This window comes from Panicum virgatum, chromosome 1K (genome assembly GCF_016808335.1).
Source record: "Panicum virgatum strain AP13 chromosome 1K, P.virgatum_v5, whole genome shotgun sequence".
Classification (NCBI taxonomy): domain Eukaryota; kingdom Viridiplantae; phylum Streptophyta; class Magnoliopsida; order Poales; family Poaceae; genus Panicum; species Panicum virgatum.
This window is the reverse complement of record NC_053136.1, coordinates 33346679-33363158: the sequence shown is the minus strand read 5'-3', so window position 1 is coordinate 33363158 and position 16480 is coordinate 33346679. Positions and strand designations below refer to the sequence as shown.

At 45.7% G+C, this 16480-nt stretch overlaps 1 protein-coding gene across 1 annotated transcript; it reads left to right on the top strand.

The window, feature by feature from the left end:
- Positions 1–5055: 5055 nt before the first annotated feature.
- LOC120703228 lies at positions 5056–8550 on the top strand. The gene is made up of 4 exons (XM_039987252.1): positions 5056–5572; positions 5722–6921; positions 7006–7094; positions 8120–8550. The coding sequence occupies exons 1-4, from the start codon at positions 5312–5314 to the stop codon at positions 8373–8375; spliced, it is 1806 nt and encodes a 601-aa protein (XP_039843186.1). The 5' UTR covers positions 5056–5311; the 3' UTR covers positions 8376–8550.
- Positions 8551–16480: the final 7930 nt, after the last annotated feature.

Here is a 16480-nt window from a genome sequence, read left to right as displayed (position 1 = left end):
AGGCTTTAACTAGCCGAGAGAAAACCAGACTCTTGTGGCGCTAGGCGGATTGGATCAATAGCATGCTTCTGAGAGAAAATCAGACTATTCTAGCAATTTTTGTTACAACAAACGTGGATCACTAGAAGCACTTATGGAAGGCAACACATATTTTACTTACAAGTGCACAACTTACAAACTAGCTAATTATATGGATAGCTTCAGTGCAGATCACCTTGATGCAATGATGGTTCACATGCTCGAATCATGATTTTAACTGATGTTTATGGCACATATGCTTCCTATGACAAGGAATACTTAATTACAGTTTTCGCTATCCTAGGAGGCACACCTGCATATGATTTTTGGAATTGAAGCTTAAACATTGTGAAAAATTGCTCATTGCCATATCTTCGAACTAAAATGTTTCAATTATTTTTTACACTAGCTAGAGCCTATATGGGACGTCTGCCCCTGCACTATGGATGTGCAATGGAGGAAAACATTTGCCAAGTTGTACAATATATATTATGAAATAACATTTGGAGGCATGACTGCATTAGTATTATGGCTGGGCAAAATACTCGAAACCCGGAGCCCGAACCCGAAAAACCCGAGACCGAACCCGAAAAACCTGAACCCGAAAAACCCAAACCCTAATTCGGGATCTAACCCACGGTACCCGAAATTATTACGGATAATTCGGGTATGGGGCCACGGTACCCAAACTACCCGAAAAATAGACCAGCCCATATATGTTTACTCACTCATTGCAGCCCAGCCCACCAAACCCTTTAACCCTAAGCCTAGGCAGCCGCCCAGCCCAACCCCAGCCACGCAGTCACGCCGCCACTACCCGAGTACCGGTCGCGAGTCGCCCACCAGCGCCCCTCGCCCCTGTGACGGCGGATCTAGGAGCGACGCCAAAACCTGCACCCACCGACTGGCGGCGTCGCTGTCCTCGCCTCCACCCATCTTAGCGAGCTGCAGCAGCGCCTCCTCTTGTCCGTCGCCATCAGCATCCGGAGCCCGGCGGCGCTGCAATCAGGTGCGAGCGTGCAGGGGGCAAAGGGATCCTCTGGATAGCAGCGGATTTTAGCAGCTCCAGATAGGCATGCGGCTTGCCGGCTTCTAGCGCTGCAGCTGGGGGCGTCTATTCATAGCACGTGCGACTAGTCGTCATATCATCACACAAGTCCGTCAGAGTTAAAATGTTCCAGAGATGCAAATTATTTCAAAACAAAATAAAATATTCCGAAACAAAATAAAAATATCCCAAACATAGAAATTGTTCCGGAACTAAATAAAATGTTCCGAGACAAGATTAAAATTATTCTCAAGATAGAATTTTTTCAGAACAAATAAAAATGTTTTTTAAAAAATATCATCGAAATATAATCAAGTGTGGTCTAGTTTTGAAGATCTCATCGTAAAAATCACAACGGTGCAATCAAAATGTAATTTGAATAATCTGTTTGTAAAATATAATATTTTTTAGTTTGAAATACACAGGAATCAAGACACGTGAGCTGCCGCACCCGCCTCTGCGACGCTTGGTGGCAGCTCGCGCGCGCGATGAATATCCTTCCCGCTGCAGCTTGCAGCCTTGCACCTCGTGAATTCATGACATGCATCAGCCTCTTTTGCCTTCGCTAATCCGATTACCACACGGCAACGGTGATTGATTTTGGATATTTTTATATGATTGGATCTTTGTGTGGCTAGACGGAAGGAACAGCATGGTGTCTCGGTGATTGATTTTGGATTCCTTTTCATCGTATTTGGTTATTTTTTTTCCTCTAAAACCTCATTCTAGAACCTGGACGCCAGTGACATCACGGCAAGCAGCTCGCCGGCTCGTTAATTTCGGGCAATTCGGGTAACAATTACGAGTATCCGAATTGTCGGGTTTTCTTTTTTCCAGGTAATTTTCGGGTTTCAATTTTCAAAACCCGAAAAACCCGACCCGAATATTTCGGGTTTCAATTTAGCATGTTGGCCATAGAGAAAAGCACAACTTATAATAGAAGCAGCGTATATGGAACTACGATAAAAAAGAAAATAGAGAAAAAAATATCATGGGTCAGATCCCAAGATGACCGGATAATGACTACCATAGAAAAAAGTAGTGTTTTGTTAGCCCCAAAAATATTTATTAGCCGAATAACAGCATACAGAGAAGAGTCGCATTCCAAAGAAGCAATTTCAATCTAGAAATCAATGAGCCAATAAGAATCTCTAGACTTTAAAAGTGCAACAATAACATGGGTATGAAAATTAGCGACATGTCAATGATAGCACAATGGTGCAGCCATGTCATAGGCACGATATGATCTCAACCCATTCACCGGGTTGAGTATTACCCTAGGCGGACTACATTGTTGCTATTACAAAGCATGATGATCACCACTAGCGACAATAATAAGCATTGTGATTAGTCAATGGCTGAGAGCTGAACAATTTAGGATAGAAAGAAAGATGATGCAATCACGCTAGAGTATTGATGCGATTTAGAAGAAAACATCTAAAGAAATTGATGTTTGACATGCATGCAGTATGTAGCAAGCCATAGGTAGTGTTTGACCAGATGAAACTACATGCACAGTCAGGGGTCCATATTCAATGACCGTGGTATAGGCGTATAGCTATACCTATACAGGAGCAGCATGCATATAGGGTGATTGGAGGACAATGAAACTAAAGTATATTGTTACTCCTAGCTGTATATATTGAACAACACATCTATATCTTTTTTTCTAAAAGTCAGAAATAATTTATCATGCATTGTATCTAAAATACGTACTCGAGACAAAAATCATATATCACCAGCAAAAAATAAAAAATATTCATATCACAAATAAATATTTAAATATTTATTGACATTTAGTAAATACAAAAGATGTGTTTCTATACAAGATACTCATTTTCTCTCCTAATAAGCCGTGTCCAAAAAACAATGAAAAAACTATATAGATGGCACCGTTGGTTGTACTTTTTAGGGCAACAATTATAATAGCATGTCTAAATAAAATTATTCGCATCTTTTAGTTTGGAGTAAAAAAATTCTAAATTTTGGAATAAAAGAACTAGGTACCCGCGCTATTTGCGCGGGCCACCTTGCTAGTTCAGAAATACAACAACTTCTCTGATGTGCCGAGTCATGAAATCAATTGCCTTTCAAACCATAATTAATTGGCTTATAAATTAAGTCCGTGGTTTCCACTTACCATCTAAACTGTAATTAACTGCTTTCTAATCGGTGTTTAAAATATTAGGCTATAGCGTTGGTACACTGTTTAATTTTGATGACGCCGCCACTATATGATATATATAAATCCCATTCTTCTGCCATCGTCCGGTCACAATATTTTAGCAGGTGCTAAATGCCAGTAGGCTAGCAAATTGCTAATTAACTAAGGTCCATATATGAGTGTTGTGTTAGAGTTGCAACAAATTAGAGAGCACTAGCAACGTCAGCAAAATTGATTATTAGCTACGGATCCTAATTTTTTATCACTACTCTATCAATCCGTTTTCCTGCACCGGCTAATATTAATATAAAATAAAATTTATAGCTAATAATTTAATCATCTATCCGATGTCATTTTTGTCTATTAAATATTTTAACACATACTCTAGAACACCTCCGTATGTGTTGGATATATCTTTAATTGAACTATTTGTTTGTGAATCGGTATTCTTATCTCATCTACCATACACGAATATATTCTGACACGTATCGTTAGGTAGTATTTTTGTATAAATAATAATATTCATAACATATTAATGATGATATAAATAATAATTTAAAATTTTATATTAATGCACTTAAATATTTTATTATAATTATATAATTTAGATTCAGATGTTGTGATGGCTGCTGGGTTTAATTCACCTGCAAACGTTTAGTAACTGTATGTGTGGTGCTAGCTGTACTGTGTGTACTGCACGACGTTGTCGTCGATCACCAGTCGTATGTCGTACCAGCCGGGCCGGCATTGGAATTCAGATGCCTTTTTTTTCATTTTTATATAAAAAACAAAATTTCAAAAATATATGTCGAATAGGGAAATTTTCAAAAATGGGTGACTGTCGTGGGCGACAGGACGTAAATGTAAAAAAAATTACATTTAGGTCCTGGCGCTCAGGGCGCATTAAATAGTGAACTTGTAAAATCGATATAAAATCGTAGAAAAATCAGAAAAATACAAACTCAACTGTTCTGGATTCTATGAAATAATATCTACAACTTTTATTACGACGCCGTGTGAGCCCACGCAAGGGTGACCGTGACGAGCGTGCAGAGGTGGTGGACCAGCAGGCGGTGTTCCAGAGCAGCGGCGCCCGAATGAGTACGGGAGGGGTCTGGGAGGAACAGAAGGGCACAACGGAGCTCACCAAGGCTTGATTTGGGCGGTGGGAAGGCGGAAGGAGGAGCTTGATGTTAGGGCGGAGCTTCGAGCGAAGCAGTATGGTGGCCGGCCAGGGGTCCATTCGGGCAGGGTAGGGCTCGGCCAGGCTAAAGGGGGGCGGCGTGGGTGCGGGGTGGGTCGAGGACGTTCGGGGTGTGTCGAATCAGAGCGGGGCAGTAGGGACTGGAACGAGGCGCGGCGGCCGGCGGTGGACCGAGGTGGAGCTCGCACCTTTCTCGCGGACGGAACGAGGCTCGCCAGATCGAGCGCCTTCGCTCGAGCCTCTCCTCGCTCGTCCGCTCTGCAGAGCCTAGCGCCTGCCTCCTCGACGGCTCTCCTCTTCAGGCTGCTGTTGCTCTAGGCTCGGCATGCGTCAGAGGTGGCCTCGGCGTGCGACGACCTCGCCGTCGGGCGAATCGGCGGCGGGCGAGCAAAGTAGGGCTGCAGGAGCGAGCATAGCTGCGGATGGGCCCGACATGTCAGGACGGACAAACGGCAAGAATTAGACGTAAGGTAAATGGAGTGGTACGTAGAGAATGAAAATTTTATTTGATGGTACCGAATGGCTTTAGAAATTTTCGATGGAACACAGATAGAAAAAAACAAAATTTGTAATGGCACATACTCCTAGTTAAAAGACTAAATATCCCGAGACTCCCGTACCGCCCTCACTCACTCCCCCGTTCTCCGAAAGAAAATGTTGGTCTCCTCGGAGCCGGTCCGCCGCCGACGCCGCGCGTAGTGGCCGCGCTCGCCGTGCCCAAGGGCCGCCGAGGCCGCCGCCCCTGCTGCCGTCGCTGCGCTGTCTGCGCTCCCAAGGGCGGCCCCTGCTGGCGCAGCGCTCCCAAGGGCCGCCAGATGCGCTTCGTTCTTCCTCCTCAGCAACAAATTCTAGGTTTTCCGCTGCCAATCTGCCGCCGATGCCCGACGCCGAAGAGCTGGAAGCCGCCCGGCGCTTGGCGTCCCTTGCTTTAGCAGAGCTCTCCCGGCACGATAAGTCATTTTCGACGTCCCCGCCTTGCGCCGGCCTTCCGGCTCTCCTCCGCCACTGCCTCGGGTTGCTGCCCCTTCTCAACGCCGGCGACCCAAGGCTAGCCGCTCGATGCTGCTGCGGCCTCCTCGCCTTCCTCGGCGCCATCATCTCCCGCAACCCGTCCCCCTCCCTCCTCCCCTCTCTCGAGGTACTCGTGAATTGCCCTCTCTGTAGTTGGTTGCGTCAATTCCTTTACGAAAGATTCAGAAATTTGTTTGAATTGTCGATTGCCCCTTTCCACTTGAATGTGCTGTGAGCTTATTGTTTGGATAAGTGTACTTTTTCTGGTTCTTGCAGGTGGTCGTTGAAAGCCTTGCTTTTAGTGATCGATTGAGGACTTACTTGGCCATGGCTGACTGTGCTGCACCAGAAGGGTCAAGAATCTTTAAGGCCCTGCCATGCCAGGGTGAGCATCACGTCACGCTGGAGCTTGTGTGCTGCCATTTCATTTCATCATTGCAGGATGAGGGATCATTGCAGGATGAGGGAGGATTTGAGGTGTTTCTGAGTGCACTTTCTTGTTCATGGAACAAGTCGCTGGGGAATCCAGAAATTAGCTTTCAGGGGGCTCTTCGGCTGATTCACATGACCTGCTTGTTCCCTTTGCCGGTTGTTGTCCAAGCACATCTTTTAATGCTGGCTTCAAGATGCTTCAGTGATCAAAATCTGGACTTGCATTTGCATGCATTTGAGCATGCCATGGATCTTTATGTGAGATATTTACCGGCATTGGATGTTTTCAATAGAACTAATGGTAAGAAAATCCCATGGAGTTCTTCTGTCAACCAAAGACCTTTCAGTTGTTTTATCAAAGATGCCACTGATCAGAAACTCAGAAGTCAGATCGCTGGGCTTCTTTCGTTTTGCCAATTGCACTCTGGTGATGACCTGCCCACCAATGAGAGTGACATTGATCGCCTAATTGAAGAGAACCAGCATATCCTCCATGAAAAGTTCAGGCAAGAATCTATTGTGGTTTTGAAGGACATATTGTCAAACATCATGTGCTGTGCAAACCAAGAGGAGGTGCTTGCATCTGATACTGAAGTATCAGATGGGATCATTTGCCTTGCTGCAGTACTTAGGTTAATGGGTTCCTCACTTCTACACATCCTGCACTGTTTCAGTCAAATGAGGTCTGCCAGTGACAAAACAAATGTTATAACCCTCTGCATGGAATACAATGTTATATGTAAAATTATATGTTTGCTTGGGCAGCATGAAGCAAATGAGCTTCATAGATACAACTTACTTGATATTATTGGGATGCCTGTGGACAGGGAAAGAGCCTCAGTGCTAATGTTGGCTCATTTTGCTACCTTATCAATTTGTTGCGTAAGAAGAAGGGTTGGCTTTCTGTGGAAAGGTTGCGTTGTCATGATGATAATGTCGATAAATCTTATTGCTGAAGAGGAAGGTCTGGGTACATTTCAGCTCTCTACTGATGTTTCAAAAGAATCTGCAGTTTTCTGCAATACTGAAGAGAGAACCTTAGAGGTAGCATTTCATATTGATTCTTCCTGATTCATAGTGACTATTTTATTTCTACAATTTCATTTTATTTGAATACCGCATACTCAGGTATCTGGACGTGCTAAAGCGTTAGCATCACAATATGTAACCATACACAAAGTTCATAAAGGCAGGCACGTTGATGGAGATGGAAGCAGGTAACCTCTAAAACGACAGTTTCAGTTGTTGCAGCTTAGGTCAACAGTTGATAAACTTGTCTTGGTTTTGTATGTTAGATGTGGAAATGAAGTAAAAAAAACAGTCTTCTAGTCTATATCTTTGTAGTTTTGTACATCAATGGGTTAAATAAATTTTGATGGCAAAGGTAATGCTTATTGCTCCATCTGTAACTAACTTATAGAAACTGTCGAACTATTTTACTAACGATGTACAAGGGCATGTACAACTACAATGGTGCAACATCAGCCATTTTCATTCCTTGCAGATTAGCGAAGTATTAGTTGGAGTGTGTTGGACACTAGATGGAGGTTGGGAGGGTTTCATAACCTTGCAGATTAGAAATGAGACATTACAGTTATACATGCCGTAAAGTACTTGCCTAGTTTCATTTTATCCGACAGAAACAACATTACTAGAATTCAAATTAGTACACCCATACATTATTGTTTGCATTGTTTTGTAATGTATAAGTAATAGTAAAAAGGGCACCATGATACTTTCTGACATCAATTCAGTATCCAATTCCTTGTTATCAGTTTTTCCTTTCCCTTCCTCACTCTCCACCCCCACCCCCTCCTCCTCCCTTTTTCAAATATATAGGTGTTATCTGAAGTCTGAACTTAATCGGAACCATGTGTTATTGTGGACTTTGCTGTACTGGGGTCATGATCCCTGGTCCCAAACATGCTACACTCCACCCCATACTTTCTATGAGGACAGAATGACACTTAAAATATTTTGGTGCGCACCAGATGCATTTGTCTGTAATGTTTACTGGTTTGTTCCACTATTGTTTTTGTGTCTTGTGATATATAGACAAGATCAATTTAAGCCCCCCTACCGACAAATTGATGATGGTATATTGTTTTTTGTTATCATCTTTAGACCTATTTTAAACATGTAGGAGTAATACCAGTTTCGTGTGTCTCTTGACCTCGGATTCATGTGTCTGTTAGTTTAAATGCTAGTAAATATTGATTTTGAATTGTGTCATTTGTTGCAGTTTGGGCGCCCCTCAGAAGTGTGAGTCCAGCATACGAAAGGTTGATGGTCAGGCCTTTTTGGAGTGTCACCCAGAATATTCGGCAGACTGGAATGATCTAACGGATTTTATTGAATGTGAAGATGGCAAGAATTATTCAAATACCTTGATCCAACAAAGGAAGTTTAAGAAATTTAAGTATGAGAAATGGTGCAGCACGAGACAACATAACTTGGAATCTACAGTGAACATTTTGGGATTGAAGTGGCGTAGCTAACTTGGTTTCTAACTTAGCAGAAGTGAACTGTTGCTTAGTTCTTTTTTGAGACTTTTAGCTAAGTGGTAGATGAGCAGCAAACTGAGAACCAATGTTGCATAGCAGCACAAGTAAATACTCATGCTTTTGTTCACCAGATGTTCATGCTTTTATTCACCAGATGTTGGATCGACAAGGTCGCGATCCACAAGAGTTTGTACAAAACCTGGGAGGGGATCCATCCATATTGCAGGTTGATCCGGGTCCCTTTGTAAACCAACACACGCTAACTCATGAGCACACCCATTACAAATTCGAGATACATGCGAAAAGCTAAGAAGAACGAAACGCAGGGATAAAAGTGCACGAATCTCCTTGAAGACAACAACCCCCGGCGCTTGATCAAACTTGCCAGAGGTGACAGCCGCCACAAGATTTGATGAGTCAGTTTCGATGGCCACAAGAGAAATTCCGCAATCCATCGCCGCCTCCAGTGCCGCCAAACAGGCTTCCCCTTCAGCTGTTAGAGCGTCATGCACCCGGCTCAAACGGCCCGATCTCGCCAAGACACCGTGGCCATCACAATCTCTGAACACAAAGCCCCAGCCACCAACCTTCTCTGCAGCATGAAAGGCCCCATCAACATTTATTTTCAGCACATCCGGCGGTGGTGGCACCCATTTTTCTTTTGCTCTATTGCCCTGAATAGCCATTTTCGTAGGCTTGTCTTCCAGTTGGTGTGTACAAGTAGAAAAGGTTACAGCTCTTCTTGTGACCTCGTGCACTTATAAGAGGCCCTCCCCCGCGTTGACCTTGTTTCTGTTCATCCACCAGGACCACATCAGACAAATGATTAAGCGTCTCTTCTCCTGATTCATTTGCAGAATCACCTCAATTACCTCACGAGCAGAGTGTAGGTTGATCAGCTGTAACCTCTCCCTCTCAAGATTAAGGCTGTGCCAGCATTTCTTCACATGCTTGCATTTCAGAAAACAATGAGCCCCATCTTCATCTAAACGAGCACATACTGGGCATCTTGTATCTATCTCCATTCCTCTTCGTGCGATGTTCATAAGCAGAGGCAGGCAGTTATGGGATAAAACGCCATATAAACTGCTTAATCTTCGGTATGCAATCCGATTTCCACACCCTCCCCCAAAAATCATTTTCTGCTTCTCTATCTGGATCACTAGAGGAACCGGCCTACTTCTCTCTTAACTGTTCCCTTTTATCCTCTAGAACATGATAAGCAGATTTTGCTGAGAATATGCCTTTGGGATCATAATGCCACGCCACCATATCCTCATAGCCTGACCTGAGCGGGATAGATAAAATGTGGTGTGCATCTTCATCCCAGAAATTTCCCCAGATCAAATCCACATCCCATGTACCCGTAACGGGTGAAATCAGCTCAGATACTTTGGTAAGAACAGACATCCCTCTTGGTGTTATTGGCAATCTTGTAACCCTATTCGTGATCCAGAGATCACTCCAAATATTGATTCTGGTGCCATCTCCCACACGCCAAATTAGACCATCTTTTAGTGCTCCAATCCCTCGAAGTAAACCCCTCCAGGAATTTGAGATCCTGGGTTTCTCTTTCTCATCGAACAAATTCCCTTTGGGATAGTACTTAGCTCTCAGTACTTGTGCACACAGAGATTCAGGATTCATGATTAGGCGCCAATCCTGCCTAGCCAACTTTGCCAGATTGAATAGGTGCAGATCTCTGTATCCCATTCCTCCTTTCTTTTTCCTACTACACAACCGCTCCCATGAGAGCCAATGCATCTTGTTTTCGTTGTCCTGTTGAGCCCACCAATATCTGCAGGCCATTCTTCCAATATCATCACACAAAGTCTTAGTCAAATCAAAACATGACATGGCATACGTCGGGATTGCCTGGGCCACAGCTTTTGTTAGCACATCCTTCCCTGCCCCCGATAAGCACTTCTCCTTCCATCCATGGATTCTCTTCCATACTTTCTCTTTTAGATAAGCAAAGGTTTGGGGTTTTGACCTGCCCATATAAATAGGGAGACCGAGATACTTCTCATTCCTCGCTTCTAATCCAATCTCAAGGTCTGTCATAAGCACCCTTCTTGTTTCGGCTGGAGTGTTCTTATTGAACATAATAGATGACTTGTCCTTGTTTATTGTTTGCCCCTAGCAGTCCTCATACAATGAAATAATATTTTGCAGATATTCAGCACTCCCACTTTCGATTTTAAAAAGGAGTAGGGAATCATCCTTAAACAAGAGGTGGTTGATACTCGGTGCACCTTGACAAACTCGAACTCCAATTGTTTCACCTTGCCTTTCAGTTGCATTCAGCAAGCATGAAAATGCCTCAGCACATATCAGGAACACGTATGGGGAAAGCCCCCCCCCCCCCCCCCCCGCCTCAGACCCCTCTGAGGAATGATCTCATCAGTTCGCTCACCATTAACACAGATCTGATATCGAACTGTCGTCACAAAATACATCAGAGTTTCCACCCATCCTTGATGAAAGCCTAATTTGCACAGGATTCTCCGTAGGAATTCCCATTCCACCCGATCATAAGCTTTGCTCATATCAAGTTTGAGCGCAGCATAACTGTCCACCCCTTTGTTCTTGGTCTGCATATAGTGGGTCAGTTCATAGGCCAGCAAGACATTGTCTGTTATTAAACACCCCGGGACAAGGGCACTCTGATTTAAGGAGATGACATCAGGAAGAATTTTTTCAAACGATTTGATAGTACCTTCGAAGCAATTTTGTACACCACATTGCACAGACTAGTCGGGCGCAAATCTTTCAATTTCTTTGGATTTTTAATTTTTGGTATGAGGACCACTATAGTGTCATTCCACCCCTCCTGCATCGATCCTCCATTCAGGAGGGCAATCACTTCCCAAGCCACATCCTTCCCCACCGTATATCAGAACTTTTTATAGAACAACGCTGGCATGTCATTAGGGCCAGGCGCCTTCAAATCACCAATGCTATCAAGGGCCAGCTTAACTTCCTCCTCTGTGTACTCCTTCACTAGCTCTTCATTCATCATAGCCGTGACACGATTCGGCACACAGTGCATGAGCTCATTGAACCAAGACCCTGCACTGGATTGAAAGAGAGAATTATAAAAATTAATCATGAGATTGTGTATGCCCTTTGAATCCTCCACCGCGCCTCCATCATCCTTTACCAGACAGGTTATCCGGTTTCTTCTCCTTCTTTCAGAGGCCAACTTGTGAAACAAATTTGTGTTACGATCACCATGTTTCATCCAGTGCATGGTTGCACGTTGTTTCTAGTACAATTCCTTTTTATTCTCCGATTTATCTAGCCGGTACTTCAAAATCTCCTCCCGGGCCACACAGTCTTTCGAAATTCCACATCTCCTGCACACCTCCAACGCCTTCTTCGTGTACTTGATGCGTTTCTCCAATTCTCCCAACATATTTTTTGCCCTAATCAAGCAGCTCGGCCGCAACCTCCCACACTGCGTCTGTTACCTTTCCTTCCCTTGCATCCACGGTTAGCTTCCACGCATTTTCCACTACCACCTCACATTCCTCCTCATAAATCCATCCCGCCTCAAAGCGAAATGACGGTTTGGCATTGTGTCGCCGAGGAGCTTGTCGGTCCACCGTACTCACGATCACTGGCTGATGGTCTGAGTGACGAGTGCACCATGCAGCATCCGCCACAGCACGGTATTGACGCAAATGTATTGACGCAAGAATGGCTGTTGTTCCTCCAAGTGAACAAATCCCCAACAAAGCCCAAGTGAAAAATCCCGCACACCTCCAGCGACTCCCTAAATCTGTTCACGCAAATTTGAGGTTTTGGCAAACCCCCCCCCCTCCTTTTCATGACTGAATAGAATCTCATTAAAGTCACCCAGACACAGCCATGGTCGTCTCACCAGCGCACTTGCTGCATTCAGCACCCGCATTACACTCCAAGAGCTTTCCTTCATATCTGTCTTCGGCTCACCATAGAAACCCGTCAACCGCCAAACAGAGCCGTCCTCCTCTTCGACCTCTCCATCAATGTACAACTGAGACGCTGTACGAAGATAGAATTTCACACCGTTTCTCCAAAAAAATTGGGAGCCCACCACTTCTCCCTTCGCAATCTTTGACTACCAAGTTCGTCAGCCCTAATTTACACCACAGCCATTCCATTCTCCTCCAAAAAGAATATCAGGATCCTCCTCCTTCTGAACATTCAAAAGGTCTTGAACTGCCGAGCCATTCCCCAATCCCTGGTAGTTCCATGTAATGATCTTCATTGATCCTTGCAGGGCTGTTCTGGCAACCCTGCTTCTATGATTTGCGCATTGATCCTTTGCTTCTCTCCCTCCACCTCCAGCTCCTCATGAAGATCCTCTTCTATCGATCTCTTTCCCGATCGCGCAGAGCTCCAGATGTCGTCTAGCCAAAATGTCGAACACCTTGACTGGAGCTGAGGGCACATGATGTTCATCGGGACCAAATGAGCCCGCAGTCAAAACCAGCGCGGATGACAATGACCATGGAAGAAGGTCGGCGTTCACGCCGAGATCGTAGGGAAGCGGCACAGCGTTCACCGTCGCAGAATCAGGGTCAAGAAACAGAGCAGAAAGAGGGAGAAGAGGGAGGGAGGGAGGAAGCAGGGGAGAGGACAGAAGAGGCGGAAGCAGAGGGGAGTAAATTGGAGAAGGGCTAGAGTCAACGCCAGCTCTAGTGTGACGGCAGGGCTAGGGCGGCGGCACAAGATACGGCGGCGCTAGAGCGGCGGCGGTGCTAGGGCAGACAATTTAGATTTAGTTGAAGTGAGGTGGACTGACTTGTTGCACGACAGGTATTAAGAATTAATTACAAGTCAATAGTATTAGCAGTGTTAGAGTATACAATGGCACAGGATTATATAGAGTTTGTTGAGATTATGATTTCTTATAATGTCTTGATCCCCAAGTCCAACTCTTTTAACTCTCGTACATAACGTCTGAGAGGTTCAATGCAAAAACATTTATTATACACCGATTCTATTCTCATACATGGTATCACGAGTTTAGGTTTTCGATCTATGGCACAAACCCTAAAGCTTACGCTACCCAACTGTTGGTGTTTCTTATGCTCAAAATAAATATATATTCCACGAGTGTACGGAATTACTAATGTAGCACTTCACCGGTCTAGGGATGGCGCCATAGATGGCACCGCCCATCTGGCGGGCAGTGGAAGCAGGCGAAAAGAGAAGAATGCTGCTTGGCTACAGGCTACAGAAACAGGCTGCAGCACTGCAGCAGCTAGTGTACTATTACTAGTGCCTTGGTGGTGATGGACCGATCGATCATGCACGCCATGCATCAAGGGGGGGCACCGCGCACCGGGCGCGGGGGCCCATGGTCCGCACGAGCGCACGCGCACGTCGTCGTTCTCTTCCTCCCGGCCGGCCGGCACCACCGCCCGGGCCGCGCTTTTGCTCCGAGTGGCCAGCACGCGGCAGTCTCGATCGATCGGTCACCGTCCTATCTATCCTATCCAGTGCGTGACGCACGAGCACGACTAGAGTCTATCTCGTGTCTGTCACCACATGAATTTTAATTTCCCGCATGTGGAAACGTACGCAACGGTAGTTAACAGTCGGCCATCGGTCGACCACGCACCAACTAGTAGCTAGCCGGCCGTGTGATTTGCTAGTGACGTACGTGATGGTAACGAACACCCACTCACCGCTTGCTTGTTCGTTGCTGACATGCAACCACAACCTGCCGCCTGCCGGCCTGCCATGACTCAACAGTGGCCGGGTTCAGCGGGAACGTGATCACGAGTGCTGTCATCGTTTCTGCGTGCTGCTCCATCTTTCGTAAGCATCTTCTTTTTTTTTTCCCCCGGTCACGCCAAGCTCACGCGAGCGACCCCATCGATCAGCTAGCGCTCACGGGCTTGAAGACGACGACGGGTATTACAGCATCGGCGGCGGTGAGTCGAATCATCCGGAAAAAGAATCAGCCACGCATGTATGCATCTTCATTCTCCGGTCGCGCTGAACCATCGTGTCGAACCGCATGCAGTAAAAAGTTCTCATTTCTCTCTCAAGCGTACAGATGGGCTAGAGGTGTGTGTTAGCAAATAATGCGAAAACAAGATCAAACACGAGACACAATTTTTACGTGGAAAACTCTTGCGGAAAAAAAAACCACGGACGCCAACCGGTGATTTTTACTATAATGAGGAGAGCTACAATGCAGGGAATACAATGAGTCGTCCACTCTTCCCGTCCAGCTTACAAGGTGTATATATAGGGTGGAGTGAACTGACTGCAGTCAAACACGAAAACAAATTCGTTAATCATATAACCCGAATCGTGAGCCCTCCAGGCGTCCCCACAAGACACATTATAATTCGGATCACATCTAACAGTGTGGACATGCGTTTCACTGTATACATATATTTGTTTAATCTCCATGCATCGGCTCATAATTGAAGGTCGATTCTTTGAATTGTACACGATTTGGCTATTCTGCGGTGAGGAAAATTCGACTCATGAACTGCTGCCTGGCGATTCCATGATTCGTCTTTTTTTTTCATCACTGGAGATGGCCTTATTCACCCTGCTAATGGGTTGGGCTGAAATGAGTTAAACAATTTGGATTGTACATGGGATTTCTCTCGGTTGGCAGCAATGGTTTCAATCTTGGGCTAAATAGATTTGGGACTACAAACCTAATGGATTGGCCTGATTTGGTTAGTTCTTCATGTCCTAAACAAGTTCCAGCCCGAAATCACACGGCGACCTGGGGGGGAGCACGCGTGCGGCCGTGGCGCGGGGGACAAGCGCTCGGACAAGACCATCATCATCCCAGGCTCCCAGCGAACATTTCATAGCTAGGCCCGACGACGTTACTATGCGATGTACGTACGCGTGCGTCCGTGCGTACCGAACTGTGTCGACAGTGCCCTTGTGCCTGTGCTCGCACTAGGAGAGATCCGATAGCATAGGATAGGAGCTGCTAGCTAGTACAAGCAAGAGCACCACGCCATTGGACAACAGGTCGTGCTGTAGCTGTATGAGTAGCACTAGCACAGCTTTCTTCCTTTCATGCCTGCCAGAGCCAGCCCCGGACACTGCCGGGCGGAATCGCCCGGCGGCTCATGAGACAGTATTTCTGTGTACTGTACCTGCTTTATTTACGTCCTCTCTTCGTTTCTTTAGCGTCGTCTTTTTTAGCTTTTGAGGAGCGAGTGGAACGATTGAAGACACGCTCTGTAACCGCAGCTGACATACAATATCAATAGTCCAATACCATGCCCGGTGTTATTCTTTTATAATTTATTTACCGGCGCTAGCTGCTCACTGTTGCCCTGAAAAAGTTTTCACAAAAACTTTTCGGTGCTTTGACCACTAATTAGGGTATTAAATAAAGTCTAAGTAAAAAATACTTTCACAACTATGGTATTGTAGCAGTTACTGTAGCTAATGAGGCATTTGACCGTACGATTAGGGGATGATTAGGCGCACTGTAGCATCATTGTAGCCAATCATGATGAAACTTAACTCATTAGATTCGTATCGAAAAGTTACACCCATACGTGAAAAAATTTCGCAAATAAACTTCGTTTAGTACTCCATACATGTATTCGTCTTTTTGTGAAAAAATTTTCATGGTGTAAACCAAACATGGGCCTGGCTTTGCTGCTGCCACTGACCTCAAAAGCATGCAGCTACTGATGGTACTCCTAGCTTGCATGGACTACTGGCAGGCGTTGTCTTCCTATTGGCCCGCAGCCCTGATCTCCTGGCTTCCTGCTTGAAGTGGCCCAGGTCCTAGGCCGTGCCTGGGCGCCTGGCAGTGCGTGGAACCGTACCGTATCCCATGCACACGTACGCTGTGTTTAGTTCGTGAAAAAATTTGGGTTTCTGTTTGCAACGACCGTGGGCCGTGGCCGCCGCCGCAGCGCCGCGCACATCGGCGCCCGGCCGGCGGTCGCCACACAGGACCGGGACCCCGAGCAAATCATGACGGCGATCGATCGACAGCGGAGACGAAGCAACCGCAGGCCCGGCGGCCCCCGGTCTCCGCGCCCGATGATCTATCGGTCACAGCCATGTGCATGCGCGTACGCTTTGACGCCTGGAAGGAGGCGCAC

Excerpts from the sequence above, each read along its gene's own strand:
- LOC120703228 (XM_039987252.1), top strand. The coding sequence starts at position 5,312 with ATGCCCGACGCCGAAGAGCTGGAAGCCGCCCGGCGCTTGGCGTCCCTT. Across the intron at positions 6,922-7,005 it reads CTGAAGAGAGAACCTTAGAG|GTATCTGGACGTGCTAAAGC; the intron begins GTAGCATTTCAT and ends CCGCATACTCAG. Across the intron at positions 7,095-8,119 it reads GTTGATGGAGATGGAAGCAG|TTTGGGCGCCCCTCAGAAGT; the intron begins GTAACCTCTAAA and ends CATTTGTTGCAG.